The sequence below is a fragment of the Corapipo altera genome, unplaced genomic scaffold, assembly GCF_003945725.1.
Source record: "Corapipo altera isolate COAL_440 unplaced genomic scaffold, ASM394572v1 57, whole genome shotgun sequence".
NCBI classification, from domain to species: Eukaryota; Metazoa; Chordata; class Aves; order Passeriformes; family Pipridae; genus Corapipo; species Corapipo altera.
Genome location: NW_020884905.1, coordinates 6,726,296 through 6,745,978, shown reverse-complemented (window position 1 = coordinate 6,745,978; position 19,683 = coordinate 6,726,296). Strand labels below are relative to the sequence as shown.

General features: G+C 49.9%; 1 protein-coding gene and 1 long non-coding RNA gene across 2 annotated transcripts; one reads left to right on the top strand and one right to left on the bottom strand.

The window, feature by feature from the left end:
• The first annotated feature begins 2,193 nt into the window (after nt 1-2,193).
• LOC113951051 lies at nt 2,194-4,280 on the top strand. Its single transcript, XR_003529006.1, has 3 exons — nt 2,194-2,352; nt 3,644-3,915; nt 4,022-4,280. It is a non-coding gene; the product is annotated as an uncharacterized LOC113951051 (long non-coding RNA).
• A 6,497-nt stretch (nt 4,281-10,777) lies between these two features.
• PTGER3 (prostaglandin E receptor 3) lies at nt 10,778-19,055 on the bottom strand. The gene is made up of 2 exons (XM_027651570.1): nt 18,181-19,055; nt 10,778-13,631 (listed from the first exon to the last, which is right to left on the bottom strand). Exons 1-2 carry the CDS (start codon nt 19,012-19,014, stop codon nt 13,347-13,349), a joined length of 1,119 nt encoding a protein of 372 aa, XP_027507371.1. The 5' UTR covers nt 19,015-19,055; the 3' UTR covers nt 10,778-13,346.
• Nucleotides 19,056-19,683: the final 628 nt, after the last annotated feature.

The window sequence follows — 19,683 nt, the reverse complement described above, 5'->3', positions numbered from 1 at the left end:
GTGTGACCACGAATGCTGATGTTTTGGGAGAACTGGGAGGAATACCCTGGGATAACTCGTCACACTCAGGAAAATCATTTTAAACAGTGATGGTCAGGGTCTGCAGCAATAACACAGGGCTAAAAGCTGAGATCTTGAGGGAAATAATCACGGCTATTTCCTAAAAATTCTTTAAATAGTATCATAAAATGGTGTTAAATTCTATTAATCACTTTGGATATTGGAATGAAAGGTGAGAAGATGGTTGTCCCAGTCCTGGAAGTGTCCAAGGCCAGGTTGGATGAGGCTTGGAGCAACCTGGGATAGTGGAAGATGTCCCTGCCCATGGCTGGGGGTGGGACTGAATGAGCTTTGAGATCCCTCCCAGTCCAAACCAGTCTGGAATTCTATGAAGTCAGAGCCCAAGTAACACTGCCCCCTCCCTCCCCAGTGCCCGGAGCATCCCTGGTTACTCCAGGTTTTTATTCAGCAGCTGTAGCTCATTCTGCTTGGCGCTGGAATGACCTCTCTCTTTTATTTGGCTGATTTAACAGGAATGTTGACAGGAATGTTCCAACCTCCTGTGAAGCTCTTTTCAGAGGAGCTGTGGGCTCCCTGCCTGAGCAGGCCATGGAATCCTATGAGGATTTGGATTGGAAATGTGCCACTGCAGGGGGACCACAACCTGGGGCTGGTGGGATCACTGGGGCTTCGGGGGGTGACACCAGACCCTACCCTGGCAGCCCCTGGGGTTTCCCAGGACCCAGCACCCCCTGCCAGGTGTCCAGGGACAGCCAGGTGTTTTGGGGTTCACAGGCAGGAGCAGGAGCAGGGGCAGGATTCCAGAACATTCCTCTGAGCACCACAAGTGCTGCCTGAAACAACTGTTTCAACAGGGAAAGGAAGTGGTTTGGGGATTGGTTTTTTTCAAAGAATAGTGGCTATTTTAAACAGAGGAAATTTTCAAGGTACTTCCTGTTCAAGAACACTATGAGTCAGCGCTTTTTAGTAGGAAGAAAAGTAGTTTAAAGAATAAATGTCCATTCTTGTCAAGTCACATGTATCTGCTGGAGAAATGAAACCAATCTTCAACCGTTTTTGACCAATTTTGCGGGTCGGATCAGATGACCCCCAAAGGTCCCTTCCAACCCAAACTGTTCTATGATTCTATGACCTTATAGAAGGTTGAAGGAAAAGCCTAAATTGTTTTAAGGATGCTTTGGTTTAATAATCCAGCATAGAAGAAAATGGCACAACTGGAACCAAAGAGAATCATAGAATCACAGAATCTCCTGAGTTGAAAGGGACCCACAGAGGTCATTGAGTCCAACTCTGATATTTCACTGGTAGGTGTGTAAATGTTCACAGATGTGGGTACAAGTAAAGTCTAAATATCAAATAGAACAAGAATGGGTCACTGGACGTGGCACTCAGTGCTCTGGGCTGGTTGACAAGGTGGGGATCTGTCACATCACAAGACTTGATGGTCTTGAGGGCTTTTCCAACCTTAGTGATTCTGTGATTCTGTGAATTCTGTGATTCTTTCTTTCTTATTGCTTCCTCTAAAAATGATTTCTCCCCTATTCCCCACACATCCACTGCACTGGAGGGTATGCTGCAGTTTGGGAGGATGCATTGCACCTTCAGGCAGCCACAGGAGCTGAATTTCTCCTGAGAGTTCAGAAAGTCATCCCAAAGGATCAAGGCCAGGCTCGTTTCCTCTTTTACTTCTTGCACAGCTTTAGCTGAGGAACCAAGTGCAGAAACAGCAACAGGCTTGGCCCAGTGTGGCTGTGGGTTACAGAGAACAAGGCTGACTGTGCTGAGATTATCTGGCAGCTCTTCCTGTGTGAAGTGTGTGGGTTCCCACCAGCCCAGCTCCTGCCCTATACTGGCCATGTGATGCTGCAGTTGTTAGAGCAGTGATGGATCCAGACACCTCATCTTGGAATTTAACTCATTTTCCTGCAGTCTGAGGGATCCTGCTGGAGCAATCACGGTGTTTGCAAACAGCAGCAGCTCTGTTGGGCTGAGGCCCAACAGCCCTTGGGGAATCCCTCAGCCAGGAGCACATGCTCATGGCAGGGTGGGAACAAAAGGGGCTTTGAGGTCCCTCCCAACCCAAACCATTTGTGATTCTGTGGTTCTATGACATGGTGGTTGTTGAAGCTGATGGTGCTTGTGGGGTTGGTTGCCCACATGGGACTGAGCCCGAGGAGCAAAGGGAGCAGCTCAGGGGCCCCTCGTGTCTAGAGAGACTGAAAACACAGGTCTCAGCCCCTGAGCCCCTAATGTCAGGTGCAAGTCAGCCAAGGAATGAGGTTTTGAGAAAGGCAGGAGAGAAACTCAGGGGCAATGCCAGGTGCTGACGGGGTCAGTGTGGACGTGGTAGCTTCTGACCTCACATGAGGCCCCACATGGTGCTGCTCAACTGCTCTTAGTGCAGTGTTCCATTAAGGGCATAAAAGCCCTTTAAAAGGCCCTTCCTTTCTGCCTTCATAGGAAATGAATAGATGTGTTTGGTAAAATACACTCCAGTTAATATTTAATGCAGTGTTTGAAAGTGAAAACAAAAAGAAAACTATTAATTTATCTTTCCTTGGTGCTTATAACAGCAGTTTAATTCAACTCTGCAAACGCTTAGAATAAAAGAAACACCTTTCAGATTCCTGCCTTTGGAATTATTAATGGCTTTATAGGGCTTAATGTACTATTTGTGTTCTCCCAGGCTGTAAAAATAAGCCCAATGGAATAATTCAGCTGAGCAGTGTCTGGATTTCCCTGCCCTTCCTGATTGGAAGCATGGAAGTGTAACAGCTGATCTCTTTCCCTCCCGTGGGTCAGCCTGCCCTCTCTCTGCCAAGGGAGGTTGGGAGGAACAGGGCAGGGGCCCATTGGAGCATCCCAGTGTCCATCCCACCACAGGTGGTCCCAGTGGGGTGACCCTGGGCTCTGGGCTGGAGGCTCTGCCCACTCTGAGCACTGCCCTTAGGGAGGAGCCAGCAGCTTTTCCCAGGCCCTCCAGTTCAGCTCTCCCTGGAGAAAAGTCTTTGAAGAAAGACCAGAAAAACAATAGACAGCCATAAAATGTCAACAACTGCAGAATCCAGGGATGCTCAGATAAGGGGCACAGAACCAAACTCAGCCCAAGTGTGTGGGAAGAAGTGCCTGAGGTGAAACCACATTCCATGTGGGCTGATGGTGAAGGCAGAGGCTGGAGTGGCCTTTCTCAGGAATCCTCATGACACGTGGAGGGTGGTTGGGCACTGAACAGGTTCCCCAGGGCAGTGGTCACAGCACCAAGGCTGACAGAGCTCAAGGAGTGTTTGGATGATCCTCTGGGGCACATAGTGTGACTCTTGGGAATGGTCCTGTGCAGGGCCAGGAGTTGGACTCCGTGATTCTTGTGGGTCCCTTCCAACTCATCATATTTTGTGATTCTGTGATTGTAAATCACCATCTGTCATGAAATGGCTGGTTCCCTGCTCAGGTTTCCTGGAAAACACCCCACCAAGGCTCAGCATTTCTTCCTCTCTGATGACTTGGCAGATGTAAAACAAAAGTTGGGACTGGAAGTAGACTAGGAAGTTAAACAATGCTGCAAAATAAGTGGATTTTCTGCTTTTTTACATCTTATTTTTAGTGGGTTTTTTTCCTTTTTTAGGCTGTGCTCATCCTTCCTCTTCCCAAACCAGTCCCAGCTGGATTCTGCAGCCTCTCGAGGTATTCTGACACAAGGACCCAGTGCTGAATGATTTAGTGTCTCTGAGCTGGAGCCAGATAATGCTGTTCTCAGGTACTTAAACTTCCCTAATCAGCCTCTTGAGTTGTTTTGTTTCCTGAGTGGCTTTGAGTCCATAGAACACTGGGGAAGGGAGAAACCTTCTGCTGCTCCTCTCCACTGTCAGCAGCTTTCTGCTTCCAGCAATGACATGGGTAAGGAGCTCACACAGCCCTTAATAGACATGTGAGTCTGAGAAAGAAAAAGGAACAAAGAAGGTGAGATCTGGAAAAAAAGGACTTTTTTCACATGTTTTTTCAGCACTGCCACACAATGTATCAGACAACGGCGATTTGTGACTGTAAGTTGCACTGGGAACTACCGGCCTGCTCTGCCTTGGATATCTTAAGAACTTAAGAAAATGAAATGTACTTGATTATCAAGTGACATTAGAAAATTTAATTAAACCCCCATAAACAAATTGTACAAACAAATTCTCTGCTGACTTGGGCTCAGCCTTGGCGGGTTGGGTTCCCCTCTGCCTTTGGAGGGGGAGGATTTGCAGTGGAGATGTTTTGAAGGAGACAAAAAAGCTTCCCAAAAAAGGAATAAATTGTTGCTCTTGTGCTTAATTTATGGTGCTCAGTGATCCTTCTGGGAAATCCAAGGTGCAGCCCCTGCTCAGCTTGTCCCAGGCTGCGACAGCCCTATGTTGGTGCCAAAGGGAAGCAGGAGGAGTTTCCAAGACATCCAGCGTGCTGCAATACAGTGAATGGCACTGGATTTTAGAGCAGAAAATAGGAATTGCTGTTTCAGTTGTACAATAGGGACAGAACGCAATAGGGACAGGTATTGTACCCAGTTGAGTCTCACCCAGCAAATTCCCACGTGCAGTTTCTGGGGTGTCAGGGTATCTCTGGAGCTCTGGCAGGGGGGGGTCAGGGCCAAGTGAGACCATGCAAGGGGAGGCACACCAGCCCTTGGGAACACCAGCCCTTGGAACACCAGCCCCTGGCACATCAGCTCTTGCACTCTACCCACTCTTTCCCAACTGTGGCAGCTCCCAGTCTGGGAAAGGTCATGCCTGCTCTGAATCCAGGGTGAGTCTCCAGAGATGCAGTGCCGGGAAGCAGATTGGGAATGTCCAATGGGAGTCTGAGCAGCTTCACCCCATGTCTGCCACTGCTGTGAAATCTCGAGGTCACGCTTGCACAAACCTCTCTGATGTGGGACAACAGCTTTTATTTCCTGGGCTATTGCTTGCCCCAGTTATTTTGGGAAGGAAAAGGACATCAGGGTGCCGTGGTATTGCTAAATGTTTATTTTGTCAGTGAGGAGCAGTTTCTTTTCCACATGCTGTGTAGCTCCCACTGTGTTTTTACATGAAACCCACCAGAGCTCTGAGTTTACAGTAGGATGCCAGAGCTGAGGAACATCTCTGGCTGTGACGCTCAGATCTGCTGGCAGGAAAGAAGTCTGGATGCAGGCAGGGAATTGTCCGCAGTGTGCAATGCTTGCCTGGACACTCCTGGATGCAGGGAGGGGGACAAGGAGCCAGGAGGTATCCTGTGTTTATCTTCCCCTACCTTCCCAGGAGATGCCAGGCTGAGAAATGGGGAAAAGGCATTGCAAATGCAGGTGAAGCCAGATGACAAGGTAATAATAAGGTATTTATTTTAATATGCTAATTGAAATGATTTTTTAATGTTCTGTGTAAAAATGAGGGGAATTTGGCCCCTGGATGTTTATAAATAGGACTGGAGAAGATCATAGAATCCCAGACTGGTTGGGGTTGGAAGGGACCTTAAAGCCCATCTCATTCCATCCCTGCCATGGGCAGGGACACCTTCCACTATCTCAGATTGCTCCAAGCCCTGTGCAACCTGGCCTTGGACACTTCCAGGGATGGGGCAGACACAGCTTCTCTGAGCAACTTGTGCCAGGGCCTCACCACCCTCACAGGGAAGGATTTCTTCCCTAAGAAATGTCACCTGAACCCCCCCAATGACCCACTCACAGCCCAAAGTGTGTCATGACTCCTCGGGGGCTCATTCAAAACCACTTATAGTCACTAAATCACTAAAAATCCTCATTATTCTCAGGGGCATCAGTGCTGCCTTTCCTTATTTATTTATTAGGTTTGCTGGGAGCTCCTGTGCTTCCCCCACCACTCTGCTGTGGGGTGTGAGGCCACTTGCACAAATGCCTTTTAATTCTGGGAGCTCAGGATCAGCCGGCATGAGCCGTGTCAGTGATTTCATTTCAGAATTGCATTGCAAGGTGGCATAAATCAAGGATAACTGATGCCCAGGTGGGTCAGGAGCCTTTGGATGAAGTGGGAAACTTGAATTAAAAAGCCCTCATGGCAAAGGGAACCTGGTTGGGTGAGCCCAGTGGCCCTAGTGAAGCCCAGAGCACGGTCCAGCACAGCACAGAGGGGACATGTGGGGACACAGACCCTTCTCAGAGTGACACCTTCTATCCATCTTCAGACACGGCCACTGGGAAACTTCTATCAATCATTAACCAGCATTTCTCAAGGCACTGCACAGGTCTCTGTGCTCACATGCACGTTGCCTTGGACTGGCTCTCCAGAGCATTTCAAAACGTCAGATCAACCACACTGGGGGGTTGTAGTTACTATAATGTTACTCTAAAGTGCCACTGCTGGAGCCACGAGAGGCTTTACTGTCATCTACTATTTTTTTCTCATTTGAGGTGAAAAATGCAAAGAAAAAGACATCTTAGTGTCCCACAGCAGCCACTCTGCACCTGCCCTTGGGGAAGAGCTCTGTGCTGGCTCCCATACCAGCAGGATGGCTGGGGACACTGGGGACACTGGGGACACTGGGGACACTGGGGCCAGGCCTGCCCAGCCACGGTGACCCTAACACTGTGTCCTTTGTTTTGGGATGTTTGGTGTAAATGGGTCATGGAGTGACTAAAACAAACCCCCTCAAGCATGGGCAGTGCCCGCATGGTCGGGTGAAACACTGGCTGAATTATTAACTCTGCTATTGTTACTGTAATCACACAATTTATTGACAGAGCTGCTCTAACCCCTCATTTCCCACAACTGGGACAATTCTGCTGTGTCAACATGTCTGGGAGAGAGGGGAATGGGGCCAAATCCAGAAGCGGTGGGGTGTTATCTGTGTTTTTAAAGTGAGGGAGGGAATGGGGAGAAGACAAAGAGTGACATTGGGCACTTGGCAACCAGGGCCTGTTTGGTCTGGGTTTTCGACAAATTCACATGGATAAACTGGTGGGAGTTGTTGGGTGTCTGAGTGTCTGACAGAGGAGTTGCACAGGACTCAGCCATGATTTCAGACTTGGAGTGGGACTGGAGGTGTTGAAGTTCTCAGGGTGGCAGGGACAGGCTCCAACCTTCGCCCAAGGTCAGGATGGGACAAAACCTTGCCCAAATGTGGGCAAAGGGTTTCCAGGCATGTTTTTAGTCTTTGTCTTTTCAGGTCTGTTCACATTCAGAGCCAGCAAATTGCAAACACATCAGGCAAAATCCAACTGACTCCAACCTGTCACATAAACCACAAAGTGTTGGGAACTGCATCTTCCCACTATAAAGTCATTCCAAATTGGGATGTGCACTTCCTTTCATCTCCAAGACCCAAAGCCTTTAGAAATGCTGAATTTATTCTCCCTAATGGATGCATGTAAGAACTGTGGCTCCTCAGAGCAAACAGTCTGTGTGGGGAGGAGGGGCAAGGCCTGTCAAACCAGCATGTTTACAAAAAGTCATAATAACTGGGGCTTCTATCCCTGGCCACAATGTGTTATTAAAACAAAGCAGCCCAAAATATAAATACATTGTCTTCAACGAAATGCATTTGGGCATATTTGACATATTTCATATTCAAAGCAATTCTTTCATGTTGTGCTGTGGAGTGAAGGGGGGGCTCAGTTCCTGCATCCCCTGTCAGCGTTGAGGCCACTCAGGCTGCTCTGTGCTTTATGACAAGCCTGGTTGAGCACAGGATTAATTCTCCTTTTGACTTCATCCCTGAAACATCTGAACTGCTCCGAGGGAAGCCAGAGCTGGCAGGAGCTGGCCAGAGGATGCCAGGGGCTGGGTCAGCCAGGCAGGGCTCGGAGCCATGGGGAGCTGCACGTGGCCACCCCAAAGTCCTGCTCCGTGGCTGCTCAGACATGCCCAGGACAGGATGCCAGTGCTCCATACTTTCAGAAGTAATGCTGGGGAAAGGCTGGAGCCCCTGCCAGCCTTCCTAGTGCTTGGGCTCATTTTCTTCACCATGTTGGCCTGAGGCCCTGGCACCCAGAGGGGCCCTTCCTAAAGCCCCACCAGCAGCTGAATGGAAAACTTCTCCTGTATTTCCCAGGAGGATGGAAACACGGAGGCAAACAGTACATGGGGTCTTGGCCAAGGACCCCCAGTGTGAGTTCAGCAGCTGGATGAGTACCCAGCACAGGCTCCATGGGGATGGCAGTGGGGATGGGAAAGGCTGAGCTGGCCCCTCAGGGAGCACCCACAGTGCGTGGGATGCAGTGCTGGGATGCTGCTGCAGCCAGGACCAGTTGGGACCCTTCCCAGCATGCCCCGGCCAGTGCCCACCACAGTGCTCATACTTCCAGCCAGGAACACTGGGACCATAAGACCAACAGCCAGTTAATTTATAACCTCTGTTCTCCAGTGAAGTGTGGATTAATGGTGCACAGGAAGGAGCTGGGGCTCAGCTGCCACCTCAGAGCTGGAACCTCTGGAGCATTAATGCCAGGGAGCTGCTTTGTGATTTCTGCCCCCGTAAACTGGTGGGGATCTGCAGGGCCCAGTCTGGAAATACCTTTCTGGTCCCATTGTCCTTGCCAACAGTTTTTGGAAAAGATCCCCCAGTCCCAAGGATGCTGGATCCCAGCAACCAGGGGAGTGATTCACGGGTGGGTGAAAAATGCCCTGAGCAGGGTGTGAGCCTGTAAACACAATTTATACAACACAGGGTCAGATGGGATATTGGGAAGGAATTGTTCCCTGTGAGGGTGGTGAGGCCCTGGCACAAGTTGCCCAGAGAAGCTGTGGCTGCCCCATCCCTGGAAGTGTCTAAGGTCAGGTTGGATGGGGCTTGGAGCAACCTGGGATAGCGGAAGGTGTCCCTGCCCATGGCAGGGGTGGAAGTGGCTGAGCTTTAAGGTCCCTTCCAACCCCAACCATTCTGAGATTCTGTGATATCACACCAAAGCTCCAGAAACTCTGGGCAGAGACTTGTGCATCTTGAAGGAGCTGTTTATCCTGACAGAGCACAGTTTTGGGGAGCTTTCTGCTGTCTCTGGGCAACCAGACCTATCAGCTCTTGCTCTTCCTGCTGCTGTTTAAGATCAGAAAGATCTGCCTTTTGTGATTCCATCTCTGTTTCACAGCCTTCACCACTCTCCCGCAATCTGCTTTTTTAAAACATAGTTTCTGTGTTGCTTTCTTTTTTTAACTGAGATTAAATTAGTTGATAAAGGGAAACTCAAACCCAGACCCCAAACTTCATTAGGGATTCTGACTTTTTCTTTTGGGTAAGTGGCCTTTTAAATTCTAAACATCTTTCAAGACAGGAAAACCATTTCCCTTTCACTTTAAGAAGAAACCCTGAGAGTAGCTCAGTTGGTTGGAGTCTGGTGCTGTTAACAGCAAGGTTGTGGGTTCAATCCCTCTACAGGCCATTCACTTAAGAGTTGGACTTGATGACCCTTGTGGGTCCCTTCTAACCCAGAATATTCTGTGAATTCCTGCTGTACCTCTGAGCACTGTTCACCTCCCTTATCCTCCCCTCTGCAGCAAACACAGCCAGTCTTCACTTACGTGGAAGATTTGGCCTCCTTTATGGGCTTGTTTGGCAAATAAACATCTTGGGCCAAGCCTTTAGTGCAGCAGGTGCTTGGTGTGGAGGTGAAGGGGGGCCCCTGCAAGGAGGAAGCTGAAGACAAGGGCAGCACACCCCCCAGGGGACGTCCCCAGGGGGCCCCCTGGCTCCAGCTCTGGGAGTGGCAGGACCCACCTCGGCAGGGCTCAGGGAGCACTGGGGCAGCTGGGCCAGTGCAGGTCACCAACTGCTGGGCATTTAAATGAGGGAAAACTGCATCCAGTCACCTGCTGTTCTTCCTCCCAAGGTCATTTAAGAAAGGGCAATGTAAGAAAGATATGAAGCCATTAGAGAGTGTCCAAATGAGGAAAATGGAGATGGGGAAGGGCTCTGAGGGGAAGCCACGTGAGGAGCAGCTGAGAGCACTTGGTCTGTTCAGCTGGAGGTCTCATTGCAGTTGCACCTTCCTTGGGAGGGGAAGAGGAGGGGCAGGCACTGATCTCTGCTCTATGGGGACCAGGGACAGGACCCCAGGGAATGGCCTGAAGTTGTGTCAGGGTGGGTTTAGGTTGGATATCAGGAAAAGATTTTTCCCCCAGAGGGTAGCTGGGCACTGAACAGGTTCCCCAGGGCAGTGGTCACAGCACCAAGGCTGGCAGAGCTCGTGGAGCATTTGGATGATCCTCTGAGGCACCTGGTGTGGCTCTTGGGGATGGGCCTTTGCAGGGCTAAGGGTTGGACTTGATGATCCTTATGGGTCCTACTTGGCATATTCTGTGATTTAACTGGGAGAAATACCACGTGACCTTTCCCTGGCTGGACCATGCCCAGTTCTGCTGGGCTGAGCTGGGTTTGCCCATCCCAGTGACGCTACAGACTCATTGCTCTCCTGTGTAAATGTGCTTTAGGAACTCAAAAAGTTTGTGGTAAAGATACAAAATGTAAAAAAAAAAATGGAAAATAACATAAATAATACAATAAAAATATGGGAACAAGCCTTGGCCAGAGATGCTGCAGAGGGGCTGTGGGTCTGGGTTTGGGATTGGTGAGTGCAGGGTCCTGATCCCATGTGCTGTCCTCCGCTAGCATTCGGAATATCTGAGCTGGGAACTGCCTTCAGCAGGATCAGCCTTTCCTGGCAGCACAGCAGGTTGCACCAGGCACTGCCTGGAAGAGTGGGCAGATAAAATCTGTTCTGGGTACACACCATCAGCAGGTGCTGCTCCTGCAGAAACCCAGGAAACCAGGCGATTATTCAGATTTTTTATTCTGATTGATACAACACACATGGATTTGGTACACAAACGAGTGGGTTGAAGGCAAACCATGTCCTCCAAGTGGCTCTTCTGTACCCTCCAGGTCCCATAACACCTTCGACAAAGGTACAACACATCGAGACCAGGTGGGAAAGGCATCGCTAGAGAAATGCGACACAAACACCTTCCCACTCCAAGCACATGGAATAAAAGCTTCCATTTACACTTTGGCTCTTCAAATCCATTTTTGAAAGTGCATTTCTCCAGCCACATCCCATCACACAGCTGTGGCTGGAGAACAGTGTTCCCACTCCTCCCCCTCTGTAAACGAATGGAAAGCAGACATTCCTTCCCATTTTGATTTTTAAAGTAGCTTCTTCATATTACTGCACCCACAGACGGACAGAAAGGCCTTTTTCCAAATATACTGTGAATATTTCACTAAAAAAGGCATAATTTTAAGTGACCTGAAGTGAAACCACCCGTGACTTTAGGAACCAGCAGCCTTAAAACTGGTGGAGGGCCCTTCTCAATGTCGCGTTAGAGCTGCTCTCCCAGTGCCTCGCACGAGACTGACAGTGTTCAGGAGACACAGCACCTCCCGGTCTTAAAAGGAGCTGAGAAATTGGGATGGATTCCCTCTTCCTTGCAGAACTTCTCCCTCTGTATCCCACACGTGATCCCAGATAATCTGTCTGCTTTGGAAGCGCTGCTGCTCCAAGCCAGCCCAGGCTGATCCAGGCAGTTGAGGTCATCCCGACATACCTCCCAAGTGACCGGCTGTGTTTATTTCTTTCCCAAAGCTAATGTACACAGAGGGAACAATACGGATCCTCTGCACAGAGCAGGCTTTTTACAGCCCCAAATAATTAAAAACCCAAAGGCTCTGAAAAGGCACTTCTTCAAGGAGAATTTTATCCACCATGTTCCCGAAAGCACCAACCAAGGTGCAGGTACCTGTAGCTGTTACACTCAGGAGTAGCTCAGCACAGAGCAGGGTGCCGTGGGTCAACTCATACTGAAAAAGGCATTTATTCCATTCAGTTTAGGCTGGCTCTTGAATTAAATCTAGACCTTAGCTTTTAGCTGCACTCAGATGTCATCTGGATAAAACGAGATTTGTGTGGACAAGGAATCAGACCATGTGGCAGCAGAACAAAAATGAGTGGACAGATTCTTTTTCGAGGAGTTACTTTTCTAAACAAAGGAAGAAAAGTAACAATAAAGTTTCTGTGCAAGAAATCCTCCCAGATGCAGGACTACATTTGCCTGGAAGGCCCCTGAATTCCATAGTACCTGGCACAGGATATAACGTATTTTTTTGTATTTGCATTTACTATCATCCCAAAGGCCAGGAGACAGGAGACATTAGAGACTGTGAGCTACAAAAGGGTGAAGAAAATGAGTTAAAAATCTAGCTTATTAAAAAACAAGCATCAGATGTGACCCCAAATGTATTAGACTGAGTTTTTAAATAAAACCTGAAAAGTTACTTTGGGGACAGACCTGACTAATTCACACACTCCCAGTGTGCTTGAGTTTAAAAATCCCCAAAGCTGCCACAGTTCTCCAATTTGTCTCTGTGGGGGAAAGAAGAAATAAAGCATTTGGGGTGCTGGTTTGGCCCCTTTGAAGGACATTTCAGGAATGAAGGAGCTTTTCAGTGGCACCCCTTTTACTTTCAAACCATTTGCTGCTCATTTTACTCCTGGCCATGTGCATTTCCCAATAAAGCAGCTCATAGAGAAACAGTGGTTTTGGCTGTGTGAACCTTTGCCATTAATCTACAGGGAGAAAGGCATGGACTGTTTTTACAGCCTGTTTATCACCCTCTCCCATCTGCTCCCAGCAGCTTTATGGTGTGTTGTGCAAACAGAAATTCCCACTGGTCCTGGGTATTCCACAGGCTGCTAGTACAAAAAAAATCATGGATTTCTCCCTACATCTCAGCAGGTGAGCTCCCTTCAGCTTCCACATGGGTGAGTATTTATCAGGACAAATTCATGTGTCAGGAGACTCATGTTACTTTCAGTTCTTGGAAGAGATGGATGTACCATCACTGGCACAACACAATCTGCTCAGTTCTAAGCCACTGAAATCCAATCAAATCTCCTAATTTTGTTTTCCTTTAATTCCCGTGGTTTTTGCCCCTTTTTTCCCTTGTCCCTCCAGAAAAAAGGAGGAAGAAGGACTCTCTGAGTAGATAATCTCAGTATTAAAATATACACAGGACTGTGTCCCTTCAGTAATTCCATCTGTTGAATCTGTTCTCTGACAGAAAATACATTTTTTCTACCTTAATGACAGAAAATTCCCTTCAGGCTCTGTTTTAAGCACACACAATACCATGTTCTGCAGCTCAGTTGTGAGTGGCAATAAGGACAGGCTGTCTTGCTGTGTCTGAGCAGTTTTGGCACACTGGATAAATAATTTGGTACTGAAGTCCACCAGTAACACCAGTTTCACCCATTCAGGGGATGCGAACATGGAACAGATGCCCCGATTCACAGTAAGGTTTCCAAGTACCCACTGGAACAGCAGTTCCCAAGCCCAGAGCCCAGTGCTCCCTCAGGCCGTTGTCCGTCGGATCTCCTCCGACAAGGTGATTGACCTCTCCTTGCACTCGGTGTTGGAGCACTTGGACACGGCGTTGGCCGCCTGGCAGAACTTCTGGAGGAGGATCTTCCTGAGCAGCAGGTACACCCAGGGGTCCAGGATCTGGTTGAGCGAGGCCAGGCGTACGGCCGTCAGGAAGAAGTTGCATTCCCGGTGCAGTTCGGAGCCTGGACCCTCCCCGGGGACGCCCTTGCAGTGCTCAAATGTGCGGCCCCAGATCATCTTCAGCATTGTGATCTGAGGGAAACGAGGAGGGAAAAAGGATAAATGGTAAGGGAATGTTGTCTGTGTACCACTAGATCTTATGGTGCCCAGAGAGGCTGTGGACTCCCCATCCCTGGAAGTGTTCAAGACCAGGTTGGATGGGACTTGGAGCAACCTGGTCTAGTGGAAGGTGTCCCTGCCCATGGCAGGGGGTGGGACTGGATGGGCTTTAAGGTCCCTCCCAACCCAAACCAGTCTGGGATTCTATGACAGGGATACTGAACACCCCACTTTTCCTGGCAGGTCCTTTTGTTGGTTGCAAGTCTCTCCTGGGTATGGCTTGGACACCCCAGCTGTGAGTGTGCTGCCTAAATCACTGTGGATGGACAGGCAGCAGCTCTGCCCATGGTGCTGTGTCTGCTCAGAATGTCAAGGAGATGGACACCCCCAGCATGGCACCGAGGCGCCTCCATCGCACTGTCTGGGCAGAGCTCAGTGCTCCCATCCTCTGAATACACTGGCCAGTCCTGAAAAACCCTGGAACAGCCCGGGGACAGGCTCATAGGCCATCACTTACAGCCCTGTCCAATTCCTTGGCTTCAGTCCTTGGAAAGAACCAGGACAATCTGCAGCAGTGGCAACACAGGGGGAGTGATCCCACCATGGCTTTCCCACAGAAAGCCTCTTGGGAGCAGTGTCAGCACAAAGGTCACATCTGGGCTGCTGCTGTCCCCACAAACTGGGACAGCCAGAGCCAGAGTGACCAGAAGCAGAGGCTACAGGGGAGGATTTTTCCATTCAGCAGGATATTCTGGGTGCCAGATTAAAAACCATGTGTTGACCTTGGAAAGACTTGGATGAGTCCGGAAGGTAGGGCAGCATAGACAGCAAAGGAGAACTGTTTCTCTTTCTTTAAATAGAAGCTGTTGAGGATTCCATTCACTACATTTCATTTACGAAAGAAACCATGGATAGAGCTTTGTAAAAACTTGGATAGATCCAGACCCAGACCACATCAAGCCACTTGTGCACCAGACCCACACAGCCACAATCCCGCCACCTCCTCGGCCACCTCCAGCTCTTCAGGACACTGTCCCTGTTCCTGTCACAGCATCTGCCTCCCGCGCCCACCCACCCAGCACATCCCAGCTCCTGCAGCATTCCCATGCTGTAAGGAGCAGCAGCGTGATGGAAACATGCTGTGCCCACGTCACAGCCAAAGGGAACCACCCCACACTCAGCATTCCCAGGATTCACATTACTCTCTCTCAGATCAGCTCTTCCTCTGGGAACTCTGCAAGGACCCTGGTTCTGCAGACCATGTTGTCTTTTCTTTAGTTGGTGAACCCACAGAGCTACAAAAACATCAGGTTATAAAATACATTTTCCAAGCAGACAACCACTGCTTATTTTTGGGGCTGTTATATAATATTTCTTTACTGGAATATTTGTTGGACCAACAGTTGCTCCACTGGAAATTTTATTTGTTTGATATCATTAGAGGTTGTTTATTTTATCATGGCCTGTATTGGTCTTCTAAATGAATTAAAGTAAGAGCTGCACAAGCCAGAGGAACAACACCAGGTGGAATAAAGCAATGGAACTATGTAATTTATGCCAATAAAAAATTTTGGCTCAAAATGCATATAGTAATATAGTTGATAATTGTATTTATTCAACTAGAGTACCTCAACTTTACTGTTATCATGATTGTGGTTTTATATGTCTTTAATTTCTGTCTGCCAGGAAGCTTAAGGAGCAGAAGTATTTTAACAGGAAATGCAGCAGAATTCCTGAGCATTTTGGCTTTAAATGACCTTGAAACAATTTTGGGAGGGAATAATTTTGTAGCCTGGAGCTCCAAAAGAGTTATTATGAGAATTCCAGTTTGTGCTGCACAGGTGTTTCTGTGCAATCATGGAACAGCTTCCCCTACTTCCCCTTAAGAGTTATTTGTCTGCTGCCAGCCCAGCTCAGCAGTCATCCCTGAATCCCAGACTGGTTTTGGTTGGGAGGCACCTCAAAGCTCCTCTTGTTCCACCCCCTGCCATGGGCAGGCACACCTTCCACTAGACCAGGTTGCTCCAAGCCCCATTCAACCTGGCCTTGGACACTCCCAGGGATGGGGCAGCCACAGCTTCTCTGGGCAACCTGTGCCAGGGCTGCACCACCCTCACAGGGAAGGATTTCTTCCCAATATCCCAACTAACCCTGCCCTTTGGCAGTGGGAAGCCATTCCACTTGTCCTGACAGTACATGCTCCAAAATAAGCAGAAGATCAGTGTGAACTGGAAACCACATAGGATAAATCTTATTGGAGTGGGGTGTTTTCCCAGGTTCTTGATGCTGAACTCACCCAGATCCTGTGAGTGTACAGAAAAAGGAGGCAGTACGTGCACTGTCTGCCTCCTCCCTTCTTCCCAAGCCACCACAGAGCCAGAATGAGCTCCATGGAGTCCTTCAGAGCAGAGCCACGACTGTCAGAACTTTCACTCTGCAGCTAAATCACATTTGAGTTTGTTGTTTACATCAACGGATCAAGTCTAAAAATACTGTCTGTGTACAAGGGCATTGTTTTCCTAACAGCAACAGCAGCCAGAATCCGTTAGTTCTCAATTACAAAACTCAGATGTCTTAAAAATAATAAAATCACAAAGAACTCCTCTGTAAATCCCTGGTTTTCTGTTTCAACTCAATTTCTTACAACTGCCGAGTGATGCAGCTACATGATAAATGATTTCTACAATCTAGCTTTCACTGAAAATGCACTTGCATTCTCCACAGTCACTCCTCCAAAAACGTGGCATCTAATTCCTAACCCTTACTCTCTGGTTGTACAGAACAGTCGAGGTGTATGTATAAAAATGGAGGGGTATGTACAAACATGGAGGTGTATGTACAAATATGCTCCTTGCAGTCATGACTCTGGATTTTGAGAATATGAACACCTGAGAACACACTGACCAGGCAGAGAAGTTTTGCAGAACTCCATAGAAAAAGTTTCACACTTCCAAGTGCTGCTACCACGGAGGGAAGAGAACTGCTGACGAATTCCCTTGGGGTTCTGGGTTGACTTCTGCCTGCTAAACCCACAAAAATGCCCTGGGAATCAAACCACCAAGAGGAATCCCTGCTTCCTCACTGATTTATCTGAGAACTCTGGTTATGAAGGAGGAGAAAGAGTTCCCTCGTCTCAGATCTTGATGCTGCAAGGCTGGTTAAACCCTCGGGAGAAACAGCTCCGTGCCCCAGGCTGGCCGAGGGAGCAGGATGGGTCCCACTGTCCCAAAAGCATGGGCTGAGCGGGAAACGGGCTTCTTCCATCAGGGTAACGGTTAACTTCTGGAAAATGAAGAAATCCTAGTGTCTACTTTGGGACAAAACACCAGCAGGATGGACTCCAGGGAGGTCACGGTGTGCAGGACTGCAAATAACCACCTCATGGACACAGAGCCAGAGACAGGCTCCTGCTTTCACTGACCAAATCTGCCATTCCATGGGGTTTGAGGAGCAGAACATAACTCTCTGATTCCAAGTTCTCACTAACCTTCACGGTGGTTTCATGTTTTACTTCCATCACTGTTAATGATCTCTAGAAAGTTAACTTAACTCCTGACTGATTTTGGGGCAGTGTTATTTTGAGGATTTGATGGAATTTTAATTCATTTACAAGGATAACATTACTAAATTGAATTGTTTTCTCTTGTCACCTCAGTGGCCGTCAGCTTTGTCAGCCATTTCTCTTGCCACAGCCCCACTCACGAGGGCTCAAGGACAAGAGGGAAGAAAATCCTTCTCCAGCCATAAAGAACCTTTCACGTAAGCTCAGTGATTCCACAGCCAGTTTCAGCCTGGTTCTGCTTAGAGATACCAAGTACAAACTTTCTATTCCCAGACAGCAGAGTAAACCAGCCTTTGGGGATGGGGTTCTGGACCCCCGGGTGTGCCCTGGTCCCACGTGGCAGAGAAACGTGGATTCTGCCTCCTCCCCTCCTACATCATGAGGAGGGGTTCATAAATAAGGAATAACAAAGTAGTGGAAAGAAATGCAAAGGTCCTTAAAAAAAGAGATGAAAAGCCAAGGAGGCTGCTGTAAATCAGGCACAGGGAACAGACGGCTGCAAGCCAGAACGTGCTCGCAGAGCTAGGGGCACATTTTCTCATGAAACCCTAAGTTTTGCTACAAGGTGGAAGGAAATAAAAAATCCTACATGATAGCTGACTGCAGTATCCTGCTCCCAGGCCGACTTCTTACGTCCTGCTTCCCTCCTCTGTACAAGACTTGTTTTCCTTCTTTTGACTCCAGTTCCTTCACCTGATTTTTCCAAACAGGCTGCACTTTTGCTGTCCTCTGGGACCTCTTCCAGCTTCTCTCCTACTAGCTTCCCACTCCAATACCCCCTGGGCTCTGTCCCTGTCCCTGCTTTCCTTCCAAGAGGCTGTTCATGGACACGCTGTCCACAAGGAACAGGAATTTCCAGTGCCTCCCACCCTGCCCAAGCTGGTAGCCACGCATTGTCCCTGCCAAAGGAAGGAGGGAGGAGGATTGGGGTCACCCCACGGTGGTGAGACAGGGACCTACCAGCAGTGGCGACCAGCAGGCCGAGAGGACACACATGATGCCAAGGAGCTGGATCAGTGTCTCCGTGGTGATCCGTCCCCACTGCTTCCTGGAGTGCGCCTCGGTGGCCTTGGTGCGGCAGCGGGACACCAGCGCCTCGATGGTGGCCAGGTTACAGGCCACGGTCACCACGAGGGACAGCAGCCCCAGCACGGCGAAGGTAGCGGCGAAGACAGTGCTGCCGCTGGGGTGGCCGTCGCCAGCGCTGATGAAGCACCATGTGCCGGGCCACTGCAGGGTGTACTGTCCAAGTCCGGCCACGGGCAGCAGGGCGAAGGCAACCACAGCAGCCCAGATGGCAAGCAGGCCGCCCTTGGTGAGCCGCGGGTTCATGTGGCTGGCGTACCAGTGCGGTGCCCGGATGGCCAGTGCCCGCTCCACGGCCATGGTGCTGGCGATGAGCAGCGGGCACAGCCCGAACACCGTCATGCTAAAGCCGAAGAAGACGCAGAGGTGTCCCGAGGGGTCCACGGCCTCCCAGGTGCGGTTGGCCAGGTAGACGGAGATGACGATGGGGCTGGTGAGCAGCTGGCCCAGCATGTCGGTGAGTGCCAGGGAGCCGATGCACAGCAGGAACGATCTCTTCCTGCGGCTGCCCTTGGCGCGGTAGCTGCAGGACACGAGCAGCATGGCCAGGGCATTGCCCACCATGCCCGTGATCATCATGGTCAGCGGGATGGCCACGGACACGGTGCCGCAACCCTCAGCCGCCCGCCCCATCCCGCTGCCTCGCTGCCCCACGGCGCCGGGCTCGGTGGCGTTGGGAACGGGCTCGCACCGCTGCCAGGGGTTCATCCTGGCGCCGCGGAGCCGAAGCACTGAGCACGGAGCTTGGCAGCGAGCGGGGAGCCGACGGAAAGCGTGGGCGGACACCTTATAAGGGGGAGGTGGCTCGACCCGCCCTGAGGCGGCACCGCTCGGTCCCGACCCGCCCCTCCGAGCGAGCCACCTCAGCCCGGGGCGGGAACGAGTCCCACCATAAACCGCACACTGAGGGGCTGGAGCGTGTCCAGAGAAGGGAATGGAGCTAGGGAAGGGTCTGGAGCACCAGGAGCAGCTGAGGGAGCTGGGGAGGCTCAGCCTGGAGAAAAGGAGGCTCGGGGGGACCTTCTCGCTCTCTGCAACTCCCTGACAGGAGGGTCGAGCCAGGTGGGGGTCGGGCTCTGCTCCCAGGGAACAAGGGACAGGACAGGGGGAAACAGCCTCAAGCTGTGTCAGAGGAGGTTCAGGCTGGATATTGGGGAAGCTGAAGCAAGACGCTTACAGAGAATGGAACTTCCATCCCCTCCCCTGACAGCCCACAGAGTCCAGGGAATCCCGGAGTCCATCAGTCAGTGCTTGATTTTCAAAATTTACTTTTTAAGAAGGCTTTTCTGATACCTGAGTGAAAGACACCAGGTATCCAAGAATCCCAGACTGGTTTGGGTTGGGAAGGACCTTAAAGCCCAGCCAGTTCTGCTCACT

Bases quoted from the DNA above. Each gene is read 5' to 3' on its own strand.
- PTGER3 (XM_027651570.1), bottom strand. From the start codon at position 19,014: ATGAACCCCTGGCAGCGGTGCGAGCCCGTTCCCAACGCCACCGAGCCC. The intron at 13,632-18,180 runs GTAGGTCCCTGT...CGTTTCCCTCAG, and splicing joins CCTGCTGGTCGCCACTGCTG to ATCACAATGCTGAAGATGAT.